Source organism: Pelobates fuscus, chromosome 11 (assembly GCF_036172605.1).
Source record: "Pelobates fuscus isolate aPelFus1 chromosome 11, aPelFus1.pri, whole genome shotgun sequence".
Classification (NCBI taxonomy): Eukaryota; Metazoa; Chordata; class Amphibia; order Anura; family Pelobatidae; genus Pelobates; species Pelobates fuscus.
The window spans coordinates 127,889,204-127,906,534 of record NC_086327.1 but is presented as its reverse complement, the minus strand read 5'-3'; the positions used below and the strand labels follow the sequence as shown (position 1 = coordinate 127,906,534).

At 40.5% G+C, this 17,331-nt stretch overlaps 1 protein-coding gene across 1 annotated transcript; it reads left to right on the top strand.

The window, feature by feature from the left end:
- Nucleotides 1–11,210: 11,210 nt before the first annotated feature.
- On the top strand, nucleotides 11,211–15,237 carry LOC134577980 (nicotinamide N-methyltransferase-like). Its single transcript, XM_063436938.1, has 3 exons — nucleotides 11,211–11,397; nucleotides 13,711–13,918; nucleotides 14,488–15,237. Exons 1-3 carry the CDS (start codon nucleotides 11,259–11,261, stop codon nucleotides 14,924–14,926), a joined length of 786 nt encoding a protein of 261 aa, XP_063293008.1. The 5' UTR covers nucleotides 11,211–11,258; the 3' UTR covers nucleotides 14,927–15,237.
- Nucleotides 15,238–17,331: the final 2,094 nt, after the last annotated feature.

The window sequence follows — 17,331 nt, the reverse complement described above, 5'->3', positions numbered from 1 at the left end:
TTGTTTTGTTGTGCATGTCCCTGAATGTGGTCTTTCGCGCGCGCCATGTGCCAGGGTACTTGAACGAGGTGGCTGACGCTCTGTCTCGTTTTCAGTGGTCCCGGTTTCGGATGAGGGCCCCGGAGGCTCAGGACAGGGGTCAACCGTGCCCGGTCGAGATGTGGCGGCTAGGAGCATCCTGCTTGGCGGACTCGTGAAGGCTTCGCTGGCGCCGGCCACATGGGCCGCATACAGTAAGGTCTGGAGTTCATGGGAACGTTCCTGGGGCGGGCTGGGCCGAGGGGTACGAGGGGAGCCGCCTCTGGATGCCTTCTTGTGGTTTACCTTTCAATTACTGGCGGGGGGCGCCTCCCCGGCGGTGATTGACAGGAACATGGCAGCAATGGCGTTTTGGTTCAAGCTCCATGGGGGCGCGGACCTTACCAAGGCGTTCATTGTCCGGCAAGCACTCAAAGGGTATCGGAGGGCTCAGAGGGCCCCCGACGCTAGGCGCCCAGTGTCGGTGCATGTGCTGGAGGGGCTTGTTCAGGTGCTGCCCGACATTTGTTTCAATGAGTTTGAGGTGTCGCTATTCCGTGTGGCATTTCTTTTGGCTTTCTTTGGGGCGTTCCGCGTCGGGGAGTTGGTGAGCAACACCCGGGCGGCCACGGGGGGCCTACAGGTGTCCGGGGTACGTATACTGGGTGGGAAGCTGGTGGTACACTTGGCTAGGTCCAAGACGGATGTGGAAGGTAAGGGCCGGGACGTTACGCTGGGGGCTCTGCCGGGTTCGGCACTGTGCCCAGTAGCTGCGGTGTCGGAGTATTTGGATCAGAGGCCCGCGGGTGGCGGGTCCCTGTTGGTCCACGCGGATGGCTCGTCGCTTTCTCGCTTCCAATTTCAGAAAGTTTTCGGTCTGGGTCTGGGTCGGATGGGACTGGATGCCGGCACATACGGTACCCATTCCTTTCGTATTGGGGCGGCCACGGAGGCCACGCGTCTGGGTTTGGGGGATGCGGTAGTCAAGCGGATTGGGAGATGGGAATCTGTTAGGTTCCGCTCATATGTACGCTTGGGTCTGTTGGAACACTAAGGGGCATTGGGGCGGCCTTGGGGGTACGGGTGGTTTTTATCCTGTGTTTTTCTTTTTCCCCAGGCCGGGTCGCTTGGATCGTGGGTCATTCCTTCGTTTTCTGGGCTGGAAGGAGGGCTGCAGCTCGAGCTCAAGGCCATCAGCTGGGCTTTCCGGAGGGCCAGCTTGTGGTGCGCTGGTGGGGGTATCGAGGCTTCTGCTGGGGGGACGTCTGCGGGGCAATATTCGGTATGGTCGCAGGCGGGGCGCGGCCGGATATGCTAGTCTTACATGCAGGCGGTAATGACCTGGGCCTCACCCCGCAGCGGAGGCTGGTTAAATGGATGAAGCAGGATCTTAACCGGTTGGTTGATCTGCTTCCCGGGGTGATGCTGGTATGGTCTGAGATTGTTCCGAGGCGGCGGTGGCGGTACGCACGGGACCCGGTAGCCATTGACAGATGCAGGGGTAAGGTGAACAGCCTGATGGCGAGTTTTGTTATTGAAATTGACGGCTTCGACTGTAAAATAGAGTAACTAGGTACATGGTTTTAAAATATATATTGCAAGGACCTTCGCCAGGGTCTTGAACTCAATTTAGTTCAACGTATCTTAGCTCACTTACCGCTGATCATAGTGGCAGGGGGGTGAGCGGTGGTGACCTGAATTTTAAAATCCCTACATGAACAATTTAATTTTAATAGCTTAATTTTTTCTTATGAATGATGTTATTTGTTTTGAGTATCTTGTTAGTCAATTTTTTCCGAGAGGCGAGATGGAAGGAGTCGGGGTAGTGCGGGCCTGTAATTTTTTGGAAGATAGATTATCTATCTATCCATGACATTAAAAATTATTTGCCAAAATGTCCAGGGCTTAAACTCAATAGGTAAGAGGAGTATTGCATTAAAGTACCTTTTTAAAGAAAGAGCTGATATCATCTGTATACAAGAAACCCATTGGCAGACAGGTAAAATCCCAAAATATTGCAATAAACATTACATAGATGGATATCACGCTATTAACGCAAAAAAATAAATAAATAAGAGGAGTGTCCATAATTTTTTATAAAAGATTACAACTTAAAGAGGAGTTCTTTATAGGAGATAGTGAAGGCCGCTATGCATTATGGACAGGACTGATTAATTCTCAAAAGTTTACAATATTGAATATTTACGCTCCAAACAAGGGTCAAATTACATTTATTAGCCACACTTTGAAACTAATGAAAACATTTTTTTGTGGGTTCTCAAATCGTTTGTGGAGATTTCAACTTATAGATAGACCCAAGTATGGACAGGAAATCCTTAGTGGAATCTAATCCAGACCCCTACTTGGTTCAAAACTCTAAAATGTCTATAAGCTATTGGTAAAATATAGACTCTATGATACATGGAGAATTTTACATCCTTCAGAAAGAGATTACTCTTTCTTTTTGCACAGGCATGAATCATATAGTAGGCTTGACTACATCTCTGTTGATATTGGTTGCTTAAATAGCATAAAGGAAGCATAAATAGGTCCTATCATGGGTTGGCTACAGTGACTCTGGGCATGGGTGGCCAGCCTAGGACCAGCACATCATGGAGGCTGGGCAAAGCGCTTCTGAAGGATTCCCTTGATTCTAGAGAAATTTAAGGAAGAATTGAGATTATTCTTCCAAATTAATGATAGTTCAGTAAATTCTAAAGTAATAGTTTGGTTAACTCAAAGTATATTTAACCCCTTAAGGACACATGACGTGTCTGACACGTCATGATTCCCTTTTATTCCAGAAGTTTGGTCCTTAAGGGGTTAAGGGGATTATTGATAAAGTGGGAAGCACAAAAAAAGAAACAGAGAGGTAAAACTTTAAGAGAGCTCCATATTGAGCTAAGTAAGTTGGATAGACACAACAAAAATACTCCAAACAGTATAACTATGACTAAAATTTGGTTGATACAATTACAAATAAAAACTATACAGCAGAACCTGATAAATACATCTGGGCCCTGCAGCAACGTCTCTATTACTGTGATAATAGGGTGGGAAGAATGATGGCAAATAAGCTAAAATTAAAAGCAATAAATAATATAATAGATGTGTTAACTCACAAACAAAGAATGCTTTTCAAGTCCAAAAGATATAACTCAGATCTTTGAGAAATATTATTATGATTTGTATAATTTAAATTCAAATGAAACTGACCAATTCATAAAAAAATGAATATCTTGAATACTTTTGGACAAAATTAATCTTCCCAAAATTGATGGCAACTTTAAACACAGAAATAACGGAACAAGAAGTAGTTTGGGCAAACTCAAAATTGAAACATGGTTCAGTGTCGATCCCCGGATGGACTATGGAATATTATGTTCAATGACAAAAAGAAATTTCTAAATATTTGTGTGAAACATTAAATGAAATTAAGAATAATGGTCAGGACCTAACAGATATGCTAGAAGCACAGATAATAACTATACCTAAAACAAATAAACAAATTCCAGAATGTAGCGACTTTAGACCAATATCGGTACTTAACTCAGATATAAAGATATATGCTTAGCGGAAAGATTGAATCATATTATACACAAGTTGATTGCCCAGGACCAAACAGGCTTTATACAAGGCAGACTGGGACCCGACAATATAAGGAAACTTTTAAATATAAATTCATATTTGAATCATAAAAAAACCGAAGCCATCTTTGTGGCACTCGATGCAGAGAAAACATTTGACAGGGTGGATTGGGACTTTATGTACCTCACCCTGTCAAAATATGGCCTAGGCGAATTCGCCTTTAAGGCAATTAGTGCTTTATATGTTTATCCATCTGCAAGACTTACCGGCCAATGATTTTGCTCTGATAAATTTGTTATCTCAAACGGCACCAGACAGGGGTGTCTGTTATCCCCACTGGTGTTCGCATTACTTATCGAACCCTTAGCAATAGTTGTGAGGGAATCAGAGCAAGAAACAACACATAATCTCTTTATATGCTGACGACGTAATAATAACCATGGAAAAGCCAGAAAAGTCATTGAAAGCCTTACAAGAAATGATTGCAAAATACAGTGAGATACCCAATTATAAATTAAATATAAATAAATCTGAAGCTATGACCTTAAATATCATAAAAAATAAGTTGGAGTCAATTGTCACATTATATCCATTTAAATGGCAAAAATTGATAACCCACTTAGGTATTACCATATTAACAGATATAAAAAAGTGAATACCAAGCAAAGGTTGCCTCTTTTTACAGAGGAGTGTGTATAACAAAAGTGCTCAAAAGAGTCAAAAAGTGATTTACAGGCAGCTCAATACACTAGTGTGGAAAAATCCTCTATTCCACTGAATAAATTCTCCACCTATAAGTGGAGCGCTCAAACACAGATAAATCTTACCAAAACGTAGTCTCATTCAATGGTAAAATATGGGGTACATGTCAAAGTAAAATACAGAAAATACAATATAGTGTAGATGGTACTGAAAAATGGCTTCACAGTGATTATAATGATATCGTGCTGAATATTACACTCACATTTCAAGGAGCCTGTATGTAGAAAACACTGGCTCCGTATAAAGGCTTGTGTGCTGTTATGGTAGCACCACCCTCCTACTTCGGCTTGAAGAATTTCTCGGGAACACGAAAAAGAAGGGAAGAAAGCAGACCAATGTGTAGACTTATGGTGATAAATGACACAGATATGTGTTCAATAAATGGGGTGCTCACCTGGCCCTGAGCCTACGAATCCCAGCTCTAGGTGTGTAGGTTTTGTGCCAATTTGAATGGGGATGGCACTTCCCCTGTGAGGATTCCTTGGAGGCTCCAAAAAGGACTTGGATGAGGTTTTGAATAAAAATGGTGAATTTATTAGTTTAAAATAAACATAAAAACAAAGATGATAAAAGTCCTCAAATAAAAGTCCTTTAAAAATGGCCAATATGCGTTTCACACTCAAACAGAGCTTCTTCAGTCAGCTGTAATGTTAGTCCTCTGAATCCTCTGAATGCTCAGAGGACTAACATTACAGCTGACTGAAGAAGCTCTGTTTGAGAGTGAAACACGTATTGGCCATTTTTAAAGGACTTTTATTTGAGGACTTTTATCATCTTTGTTTTTATGTTTATTTTAAACTAATAAATTCACCATTTTTATTCAAAACCTCATCCAAGTCATTTTTGGAGCAAAATCTAGGGGACCACAGTTTGAGATACCTTGCGGGTTACTCTGTGTACCATCATAATAACAAAGGTCATGATGCATAGTGCATCCTCTCTCTGTCTATGCAACTGAGATAGTGACTTAGAATTCCAAAGTTGATAAAAAAATATCTACGGCTGTAACATACCCCCCTAGAACTGTCAATCAGACTGCCAAACTGCTCAGGTCTGGCAGCCTGAACTCCATTATCTCCAAGTTGTGCATGACTCTTAAGTTCTCAAGTCGAGCTTTTGAATAGTAACATCTGCTGTAATTTTGTTAACCCCTTAAGGACAGAGCTTCAGAAGCTTGTCTTTCACTTAATGACAACGGCATTTTTTGCATTTTTTGCTATTTGCGTTCAACTGCAATTTGCTTTTTACTTATTCATTGCACCGACACATATTATATACCGTTTTAAAGGACAGAAAGGGCTTTAATTTGATGTAACACACATATATATAAATGCTTATTTATTATTAAAAAAAATACAGAAATATGCAAAAAAAATAATTTTTGTGTGTTTTTTTTACAGTTTTTGCAATAATAATGTGTACATAATTAGTGCAGGTTAAGGAAAGTAATTAAAAATAAATTCATTTAGTTGTTCTGAATTACAGAATATATAATGTGTCTGGGATTTTCAGTTTTTTTTGGTAGTTACAGGTCACAAAGCACAAGGAGTAAAATACACTTTTTATGTGGAGCGATTTTAGAATTTGGTATGTTTGTCTTGTAAGCCTAATAGCCATAAAAGAAAACAAAATTGCCACACAAAAGTATATATTTATATAAAGTAGACACCACAGGCTATTTACCTAAGGTTGTTTTGACACTTTCTACGTAGCCATTTTACCGCCAACCTCTGCTAAATATTGGAGTAAAATTGTGTTTTTTGGGGGTTTTCGCACACAAACTTATAACAAAGAACTTCTCATGTGTATTTTGTAAAGTTGGTGTGTGCTATTCCTGTACAAAGTTTTATTATGTGTTCAGTTACTTCTGCTGAGTACAACGGTACCCCCATTGTATGTCTTTGGCACTATTTCGTGAAGCTACAGTGCCATATAGGAGACCTGTCCTTTTCAGTATTCACAGTAGAATTTTGAGAGACGGATTTAATGAGCCTATGCTTCCATTTGGGGTATTATAACAGTTTGACTGTTCAAATAAACCCCACAAAGGCCTACCATTTGTAAAAGTAGACACCCCAGGGTATGTCATAAGGTGCATATTGTGCCTTAACATGCCCCCATTTTTTTACCATTACATGCCAAAGTATGTGGTAAAAAATAATTTTGTGCATTTTTTACATACGGATTGCATTTTTGCTGGGCATTTTGTATATTTCATATGTGCCACTAAGTTCAAACCCCCCAAATTATGCTCAGCTAAGTCTTCTGAGTAAAAGGACACCCCCATTGTATGTCTATGGCACTATTTCGTGAAGCTACAGTGCCATATAGGAGACCTGTCCTTTTCAGTATTCACAGTAGAATTTTGAGAGACGGATTTAATGAGCCTATGCTTCCATTTGGGGTATTATAACAGTTTGACTGTTCAAAAAAACCCCACAAAGGCCTACCATTTGTAAAAGTAGACACCCCAGGGTATGTCATAAGGTGCATATTGTGCCTTAACATGCCCCCATTTTTTTACCATTACATGCCAAAGTATGTTGTAAAAAATAATTTTGTGCATTTTTTACATACGGATTGCATTTTTGCTGGGCATTTTGTATATTTCATATGTGCCACTAAGCTCAAACCCCCCAAATTATGCTCAGCTAAGTCTTCTGAGTAAAAGGACACCCCCATTGTATGTCTATGGCACTATTTCGTGAAGCTACAGTGCCATATAGGAGACCAAGCCATATCAGTTTTTACCGAACTTTGAATTTTGACGCCGGGCCTAAGTGCAATTTCCAAGCATCTTCGCAGGTTTTAAATTCAAACTACCCCACAAAGGCCTACCATTTCTTAAAGTAGACACCCCAGGGTATTTCAAAAGGCATATTTTGAACCTTAGCGTGGGATCATTTTTCCGCTAGCGTGTACCAGGTGTAGTGGTAATAAGCGTTTTTTTCTGCCTTTTTGACACACAAAGTGAGTTTGCACAGTATATTTTGCAAACCATATGTGTACTACCACTGTATAATACTTCATATGTTGCTCAGCTATGTCTGCTGAGTACAAAAACACCCCCGTATGTACCTTTGCCAGGTATATGTGGACATCGGAGGGGCACATTTGGTACACAGCCATTCCATTTTTTTTTCCAACTTTCAATTTTTACGCTGTGCCCATGTCCCATTTTAGAGTATTTTACCAGGCTATATAATCCAAATACCCCATAAAGCCATACCATTTCTTAAAGAAGACATCCCAGGGTATTTCAAAAGGCATATTTTGAACCTTAGCGTGGGATTATTTTTCCGCTAGCTTGTACCAGGTGTAGTGGTAATAAGCGTTTTTTCTGCCTTTTTGACGCACAAAGTGAGTTTGCACAGTATATTTTGCAAACCTTATGTGTACTACCACTGTATAATACTTCATATGTTGCTCAGCTATGTCTGCTGAGTACAAAAATACCCCCGTATGTACCTTTGCCAGGTATATGTGGACATCTGAGGGGCACATTTGGGACACAGCCATTCCATTTTTTTTCAAACTTTACATTTTTACGCTGTGCCCATGTCCCATTTTAGAGTATTTTACCAGGCTATATAAACCAAATACTCCATAAAGCCATACCATTTCTTAAAGAAGACATCCCAGGGTATTTTAAAAGGCATATTTTGAACCTTAGCGTGGGATCATTTTTCCACTAGCTTGTACCAGGTGTAGTGGTAATGAGCGTTATTAAATGTATTTTTTTACTTTTTAAAACTTTTTTTACTTTTTAAAACTATTTTTTAAACTTTTGTTTTGCTTATTAATTTTTTTAAAGTTTCCTAAACTTTCATAAAACTTTTTTTTACAGATTTAACACTTTTCTAAGCTTTTTTTTTACGTTAACACCTAACTAGCAGTAAGCAGCACTAACAGTAACTTCCCCATTTTCCCATAACTCCCACCCACCCCAGCTAGCAAAATATTTAATTATACAATATTTAAATTAGTTAATTAAATAAATTTAACCCCTGAGGGTTAAAAAATAAATAAAAGTTAATCGTCAGGGGTTAAAAAAAAAATAGATCACAGTATAATACTGTGATCTGTATTTTGATCACTGTAGGCATTGATCGACTGGCAGGGAAGGGGTTAATTTTTATTTGGACTGGGTAAAGGGTTTATTTTTTTACATTTTTTACTTAAACGTTATTAAAACTTTTTTTTAACTTAATTTTTTAACTTTTTAAAGCTTATTTTTAAACTTTTTTTAACGTTAACCCCTAGTTAGCCTAATACTAAATCCCCCAATTCCCCACTAACTTCCACCCTCCCCAGCTAGCTAAATTTATAACTTTAAAATTGTTTAATTAATTAATAAAATAAATTTAACCCTTGAGGGTTAAAAAAAATAATAATTAACCCTCAGGGGTTAAAAAAAAAAAATCAGATCATAGTAAAATGTAATCCCTGCCAATTGATCACTGTAGTCAGTGATCAATTGGCAGGGAAGGGGTTAATTTTATATTAAAATGGGTAAAGGGGGGGTAAAGGGGGGTGGGATTTAAATTTAACTTTATTGTTTTGTCACCAGGGGGCAGGATCACTGAAGATCCGGCTCCCTGCACTTCACACAGAACCAGGAAGTGCAGGGAGGCGGAGGTGAGTATAGAGAGCACATGTGCCCGCTCTGGCATGCTGTCAGAGCGGGCACATGTACTCTGACAGCCCGATCCGGTGCTCCCGGTCTGCCTCTAATGCAGAGGCAGACCGGAGCACCATTAACCCCACGATCGCCGCGATTGCGGCGATCTGGGGTTAATTTTAACGGGTGACGGACGAGGTCCGTCACTCGTCGTTAAGGCAATCCCCAGAGTGACGGACCTCGTCCGTCACTCGTCGTTAAGGGGTTAATGGACAACACATCCAGCACATATTTTTTTTTTTTTTTGAATTCTTTATTTTTTTTGCGCAGGAGGGTACATAAGCATTGAAAGACGCCACGACAGCGTACAAGTAAATTTTAAACAGGCTAAACTGTGGCATAGAGAGTAGCGCATTTTTAAATAACATGGAGAACATAAGATAACAATATTTTATAGTAAACATGCTAGACTCGATATTATGCATATGCTCAGGCAAGTCATTCTTAAAGCGATGGTAAGGTGTGTAGCATAGCATTTGAGAAGGAGATTTTTATGTTTGAGTCAATGATAGCTTGGTGTTAAATGTGAATTTAAACCAACAGTATTTCCACAATTTTTTTTTTATAACATGCATGGGCTGCCCCATTAGTTGTCCTAGCTGATAACACAAAGCATGAGCTGTTAAAATAAACTCAGGTAAGGAGTAAGCACAAAAACTCTGCGCAAAATAAAGGAATAACATGTTAGGACTATTACTGTACTGTGTGTCAAGCTAGTGTGCAGAGAACAGTTCTTGTATTAGGGGGCATGGTGAGGAAGTCCAGCTGTGGTGAAACATGCCTGGCAGACTCCGGTTCTGTGCCTCTGTTCACCCGATCCCCTCTGGGTGCCAGCTACAGTCCCCCAGAACCCTTGTCACCTGGAGCGTCGGAGGCATGAAGATGAGTAGGTGCCAGGCGTCCAGCAGGTGTTGGCGGAGGTTTACGTTGTCGGGGGGTCTGTGCTGCCCTGCTGGGCAAGGTGCTTCCGTTCTGGTTCGGAGTTGTGGTGAGTTGGGGTGAGGGTGGATGTTAGTCGTGGGGCAGACTTTTCGTTTCTGCCTGTGTTGCCGGTACCGACGTCGGCGCCTCTTCAAGGAGCCGCCAGCAGTTGTCATTCTGCTTCCGCTCTGAAGGCATGAAATTGCCGGGGGTGTAGGTGCAGTAATAGCCTGTTTGACTGGAACCGTGTTCAGCTTCCTCGACCATATCTTGGCCCAGAAGGCAGCGAAAATCTCGTTGAGCTTTGTAAGTGAGTCAGTCGCTGGGTCCCCACAGGCCCCCATGCCTGCCGGCTGGCGCATGGCGTCCGCCATTTTGGGCTTGGTGATTCTTGGCTCGAGCAGGCCTTGGGCCGTGGGTCTCTGCCTTAACTGTACCGTTGGTGCCGGGATATCCCTCACTGGCGGGGGGGGGGAGGGAGGCTGGTGGATGGTCGTCTGTTGCTTTGAGATCTGCTTCCAGGGGGCTCCAGGCTGGGTGATCGGCCGCCTCACCCGCGCCCTCGCCTCTTCCCAGGCCGCAAAACGGGTTGGTTAGCGCTGCAGTAGGCCCCAGTGATGTAGCCGCGTTTCCCGTGTCTCAGCGGTTCTTGAAACGTCTCGTTATGATCTCCTTTGCTTCCCTGACATGGGTGATGCAATTACATGGGGTTAAATTGCTTGGAAATCGGGTTAATTTCCTTGAAAGTGAGTATTCAGACGGGAGCTCATGCTGCAAGCGTCTGTTCAGTTCCCCCGCCCGGCCCCGCCCCCCAGCACATATTTTAATGACTGGGTAAATAGCTTTTTTTTTAAAAAATATTGTTTAGTGATGTTTAACACTTAATATTTAAAAGGCATCAAGATAACTGACAACAATTAATGATTAAATACACGTACAAAACAAAATGGGTGAGCATCTTCTAAAGTGGGGTGGTGTACAGACCTCTCACATTACAAAACCAGGAATGAATTCCAAATAAAAAAAGAATGCTCTTGCACTTTCAGAAAAATAATGTCTTTGTATTTAGTGCACAGAAGGAAATACAAAAATACAAACATTTTGGCTTGAACTACTATGTGTGGACTTCCTACTATGAAAATGAAATAACACTACGTTACTTCTGAATAATGCTGAACCATTCTTTTTGTTAATTATTAAACATACTATTCAGGTGCCAGTTATTTCTGAGTAAAGGTTCTAGGTGTTGACCGAATAGCCAAATTAAAGTTTGTATATAGCTGACGAGATGACATTTACCGGAGGAGATGTTTACCAGTTCAGCTTTGAGCCGAGAGATTATTTATCTTCATTTTGCAGTTTTGGGAAGGGGAGAGATGATATATTAAATTTCAGACTCCAGAAATGTTTTGAGGCCTTTAAATCTGGTATGTACACCCAGCTGTTTCCTTTGTTTATTCTCAGAATTATTTTCTTTTGCATTACTCCTGATTGACAAATTCTTTGCATATTTGTGCCCGGGCACACCCCAATTCAGGGCCAGCTTGTCCTTACTGTACCCTGTTTGAGTCTCCAGGTGTTTTTAGCTTCTGATGTGTTGGAAGAATGGCTCTTTTTGCATATATCTGGTCACTAGTACAGAAAAAATAAAATTTGAACCTTATCTGTTGACATTTAATTTTTAAGAAAAATAAGGAAAATAGTCACTCTTTTTAATATTTATTTTCCAAAGTGCTATGTACTTCCAATTTATGAAATTTTTATTTTGAAATCCCTATTGATTTTTTGTTTTGTTATTGCCCCCCTTTGCCTCTATGCTTTCCCCTGCCGCTGTTGTCATTTTGAGTGATCTGGGGTCTGTATCAGTCATTATTCCATCCAAGATCCCTCTCACCTGTCCAGCTGCTTGTGTTTCACAGAGCAAAGCACGGCACTTTTACATCAGTCTTCCCCTGTCAGCTGAGACCATGGCTTTACTGAGGAGAAGAGAAAGTGTCTGGCAGTGCCCAGCTCAATGAAAGGGCAGCAAGTGAGAGTGATCTTGGGTCAAATAATTAATGATTCTGACTCGAGAACAAGAAAATGGCAACACAGGTAGGGGAAAGTGTGAGATGTCATGGAGGCAAATAATAATTAAATCAGAGATGATTACATATTTTTTTCATAAAATGAAAACCAGTGCATAAAAGTGTAAAAAATAAATAAATATATATATGGAAAGTGCCAGTTTAGTTTTAATGATACTTTTCTGAGTCTAATGTCCTGGGGATGTCTGTTACCACCCTCTCAGCTTCATTGAAGACTATGCAGAATGTTTTACCAAATAGTTACATTGCATGGTTAGCTCCACCACTATTAGCTGTCTTCCTCACATCCCCCATGGGAAAGGATTGATTTGAAGCATTTCTATTTAGGAAGGCCTAATGCACACGCAGCGCTCGCCGCCTATTTACATTAGGTTCCCCCATCGCCATGAAGTTAGAGCACGGAAATCTGTAAAGTGAAAATGTGCCCTTTCAGCATCAGGTGGGGTTACCTTTGGGTATTGGCAGAAGGACAATACAGTTTTTTTTTATTCCTAACACTACAGTGTTTCTTTAAGCCTACACATACCCTATGTGAATTCCTCTCTTCTATCTCTCAGCCAAGTCTATCTGTCCATCTTACAAGCCCCCTAGATTTAATTTTGATTCTCTCACTAACCACAAACTTTGAATCTTGTCAGCATTTAGCACTCACAGTCCACTCCTCTTTCCCTTCTTCCAAGCATGCAGAAACTCCTGGTATGCAGTCTGGGCCAGAGGAAGAGGTGGATGTAGTGAGTTTAGCTGAAAGGGGACATGTCACACTGTCACATCATGACAGCGGTATGTTGGGCCGCTAGAGAAATAGAAGCAGCAAGAGCATTTGCACAGTGCGTTATAATTATTATAAAGTCTGCCAGTCCACACAAATTATGTCCCACTGTTTCCCTCCTCAGTTCCCAAATGCAGTTCCTTCTATCAACACCACAGAAAACGAACACATGAGGAGTAGTGAAACCTTTTTTTTTTTTTTAGATCAATGGTCCTATGCCATGGGTCTGGAGCTTAGGCTCCATTAGTTCTTATGTTATTCTGCCCCTGCTCCCAATCTTCTCTCTCCCCATCCCCAACACCTACATCTCTCCCAATTTCTACCCGTGTGGTGTTCTCTTCCCATTCCCACATTTGTGATCTTTCCTCCTCCTGTTCCCATTTTCCTCCACATCTTGTCCCTAGCCAACACTCCAGGCCTTTCTTCAATCTCTTCTTTCACTTTTGTGTGTATCTCCCTCATCACCAAATTGTTTATTTTTTGATGGAGTATAATAAGAATACTTCATACACTCCTATAGTTCACATAATTTAAAACAAAATGTAGTTCTATATGCATATTAGTATTTTTATTTTCTTTTTATGGTTAACAACATATAGCAGAATTTGTGGAGACACCAAATTCATAGAATTACAATTTTTCGGCGGAAAAATTACAAAGCTGAAAAAAAAACTATTTTTTGCATATGTCTATTACGTCAGAATGTTTGCAGTTTCCATCTCAATTTGCCACAAATAGCCAGTGAACAACCCTGACTGAGTTTACTCTATTCCTTGTGAATATATCTATCTGATGAGTTCAGAATTCAATTATCATGTAACATGCATTAAGCCATACATACCTCCCTAACAACTAACTAACTTTTTTTTTTTTTTTTTTACCAGGTGACATAGGAGGTGATGTTCTGATTGACATTGGAACTGGACCCTCTATCTACCAGCTTCTCTCTGCATGTCAAGCTTTTAAATCTATAATTGCGACAGATTTTACTGACAAGAACCGTCAGGAACTTGAGAAGTGGCTAAAGAGAGAACCAGGAGCATATGATTGGTCAGATTTCTCAAAGGTTGTTTGTGAATTGGAAGGAGACAGGTAAGAGGCTCTATAATCATCAAATTAAAATAAAGATACCATTTATGATTGGTACATAGGCAACATACTGAACAGCTGAGAATGTATTACATTATTTCTAGAAGATATTACATTTTATATCTGCCTTATAGAGTTATAAAATATTCATTAGTATTGTGAGTCCACAGATAGACACAGGATTGTCCGGGGTAACAAGACACATTCAGGCTTTCTTCCATTATTATCGTTTATGTAATGCCAATATATTCTGCAGCGTTTTACAAAATACATATCAACACACTGTACTGTGAGGAGTTGCAGCCTTCAACAAAGACATGATGCTTTGCAAGCCTTTCCATGCCTTTAGAATGGCAAAGCATCATGGAAGCTGTAGTTTTAGAACATATGGGGATCTACCTTTTAGAATCCCTGCTTTATATGCTTTAATCCACAGTAACCCAAGGAATTCCACTTTAAACATTCTCTGTCCACAACATATAGAGTGTCAAAGGTTGCCTACCCCTGGCATAATATATTCAAAGTAGATGAATACATAAATATATATATTTCTGTTTCATGCTGTAAACCAGAGAGAAGTGGAGAGAGAAAGAAGAGAAGCTAAGATCTACCATAAAGCATGTCCTCCGGTGTGATGTGACAAAGAGTAACCCGCTGGATCCATTAGTGATCTCTCCTGCAGATGGTTTGATTTCCACATTGTGCCTGGAAACAGCTTGTAAGGATATTAACAGTTACCGGAGTGCTCTGAGGAATATCACCTCGTTACTGAAGCCAGGAGGCCATCTGGTGCTCATTGGGGTACTTGGAGATAGCTTTTATAAAGTTGGTCAGCAAACTTTCTTCTGCCTGCCCCTGGATGCACAGACAGTGAGAGGCGCTGTAGAAGATGCTGGTTATACCATTAAGGAGATGGACGTGTTCTTGATTCCTGACGTGGCTTCACATCTCGACATTACTGATAGCTATGGGAATTTTTTTCTCGTTGCAAGGAAAGAAGCAAAGGATTAAATTCATAATGTAATCCTTTGCTTTAATTTAATAATTTAATGTGTTTAATTACCTAGGTTTGTTCATGCCTAACTAGATAAAAAACATATTTTATTAATTGTTGATGAGTAGACTGATTTGATATTTTTAAACAATAAATCACAGCAAAGCCCCTGAAAGGCTTTTCACACTCTTCTGTATAAGGACATTTCCCTGGTGTTCCCAGAAGAGTGACAAAATACAGAAATTCCAGGATGACAGAAGAGTAGATCAGAACAGGAAAACAGTCATTGTGTTTTAATTTCTATTATAATAAAACTTAATTTTCTTTACCAACTGTATGTGTTTTTATTATGCCTACATATAAAAAGTCACTTATTTTACTGCAGTGACCTTATCAATTTTCATCCATAGGTAATGTGATAATTGATCCAAAGCACTCCTCGCCCGACCAAAGATCTGTCTCCTTCCCTGGTCTTATTGTACATACATGCATTTAAAATGAGCATTTAGTTCTGTAAGTCAGTGGTTATTGCAGAAGAAGACAGAAGAGAAGTTGTTCTGTTCTTAGGCTTAATCACAAATACATTGGCACTAAAAACAATGCAACCACCCAAGCTAGAATCAGTTTTGAACACAGCACATGAACATGGATTAGGAATGGACAAGGAGAGCCAACTCTGGGTCACGTAACCTATGCTTCCAGCTTAGAAAAACATGAAATGAATATGCTCTTGGAGGAATAATGACAAATTATATGAATATAGGCTTAGTAAAGGAAAACACCTATGGACTACAAAAAATGTAAACATTATTATATTCTAAAAATGTTTTTTTTTTTAATTCACAACACTGGAGCAAATTATATACAAGAAAACAAAACATGCCAACAAATAGTCATATTTTAATATTTGTGACAAACACCCCATTTGCCACTGGCTCCTGGAGAAGTGTGGAGGCTAGTCTCCTGCCCACTGACTATGGGCCATACTAAAAGGCTATTAAAAGACTGGGCTCGTGGGACACGGAAACTCCCAAACACTGCTGAACTTGGACAAATGCCTGCTCCTTCCCCAAACACGTCAGGAGAGTGCCATTCGGTAGGTTTGTTCATATGGTTCATACGAACAAACGCTACAAAGAAGCCAGAGTGTGTGTTCAGTATTTCATTCGCATGGAACACCCGAAGTTGACTGGCAAAAGGACAAAACACCCTGGAACTGTTTTGGGTCATAGGACCATGTGTGCGGCCAGTAAGAACTTCCCCGCGGTGGCGTTTCGACTGTGTTTGTGAGATCTGAGCACTTTTTGGATATGTTGGGGGATCAGATCGAGGCTACCTGGGGATGTATAGACTGTGGGGGTTCCTATGTGGGAAATATATATTTTTATGTGTTTTCATATTTTGCAATTTTATGCGTAGTCATGGCATTTTGTGAACATTTTGTAGGCGTGTTTATGGGTGTGTTTTGGGAGTGTCATGGGTGTGTTTACTGTGTCCCTGTATTGTATAAAAGCAGGCCATTGAGCCTGGATTAAACAGATTTGTTTTACCCTTCATCAAGTCTAGGCTGATGTTTGGGGAACTAGGAGCTATAATCACTGCATCACTTGGGATTTTGGAGACTAATAACGGATATACTCAGCTGGAGTATACTGGGATCTGTTACGATATTTATATAATTACTGTGGCAAACCTAGCCACTTCAGTATACCAAAGACTGTGTTCGTATGTTGATTTTCCCTTCTAAAAGACTGAGGGCATTTGTAAGCTAGTTGCACGAACAATATTGGACTATTCTGTTTGTAAAACAAATGAACAGCTGAACAGGAGACCACACAAAGGAGTCGTGTGTCTCCAATTAATGAACTGGCAACATTCTATCCACAGAACATTAATGGTTTTATGGGTGGCCGCGGTTCGTATAACCGAACACGTGGCGGCGGCCATCTTTGCTTATGAACGCCCAGCGGTATTTGGTCGTCGAGTGCCTGGAACTAAAATCGTCTACTCGACCTCACGAACACCACTGGACTTCCATGTCTCCCATTCGTGAAAATAGAGCGGCGTTCGACAGATTAAACTTCACAAACCCGTATATTCCAACAGCCCACATATCACTGTATAATATCAATGTGTATTCGTATGAACCCTTCATTTGAATGGTTTTTCTATTCTAATGAATGGATCTGAGCGGTATTTTGCCAGATGGTGCGCTCAGATCCCAGCCATTCAATGAAGGGTAATTCAGAGTGGCCAATTCAGAGTAAAATTGTATAAGTTATGTATTTTTATGTTAAATGGTATATTTTGCTGTACAGAGAGATAATGTAATTAACAGTATATTCTTGCGCAATTATCTCTCCAGTACAGCCATGCATGATGGGAAATAGCATTGCAGGAGAAGTTTATGTCATTATGGAAA

What these genes read in the sequence shown, in the direction of transcription:
- LOC134577980 (XM_063436938.1), top strand. Translation starts at nt 11,259, where the DNA reads ATGACATTTACCGGAGGAGATGTTTACCAGTTCAGCTTTGAGCCGAGA. An exon ending in TTTTGAGGCCTTTAAATCTG is followed by an intron (nt 11,398 to 13,710) that starts GTATGTACACCC and finishes TTTTTTTACCAG; the next exon opens with GTGACATAGGAGGTGATGTT. An exon ending in TGTGAATTGGAAGGAGACAG is followed by an intron (nt 13,919 to 14,487) that starts GTAAGAGGCTCT and finishes GCTGTAAACCAG; the next exon opens with AGAGAAGTGGAGAGAGAAAG.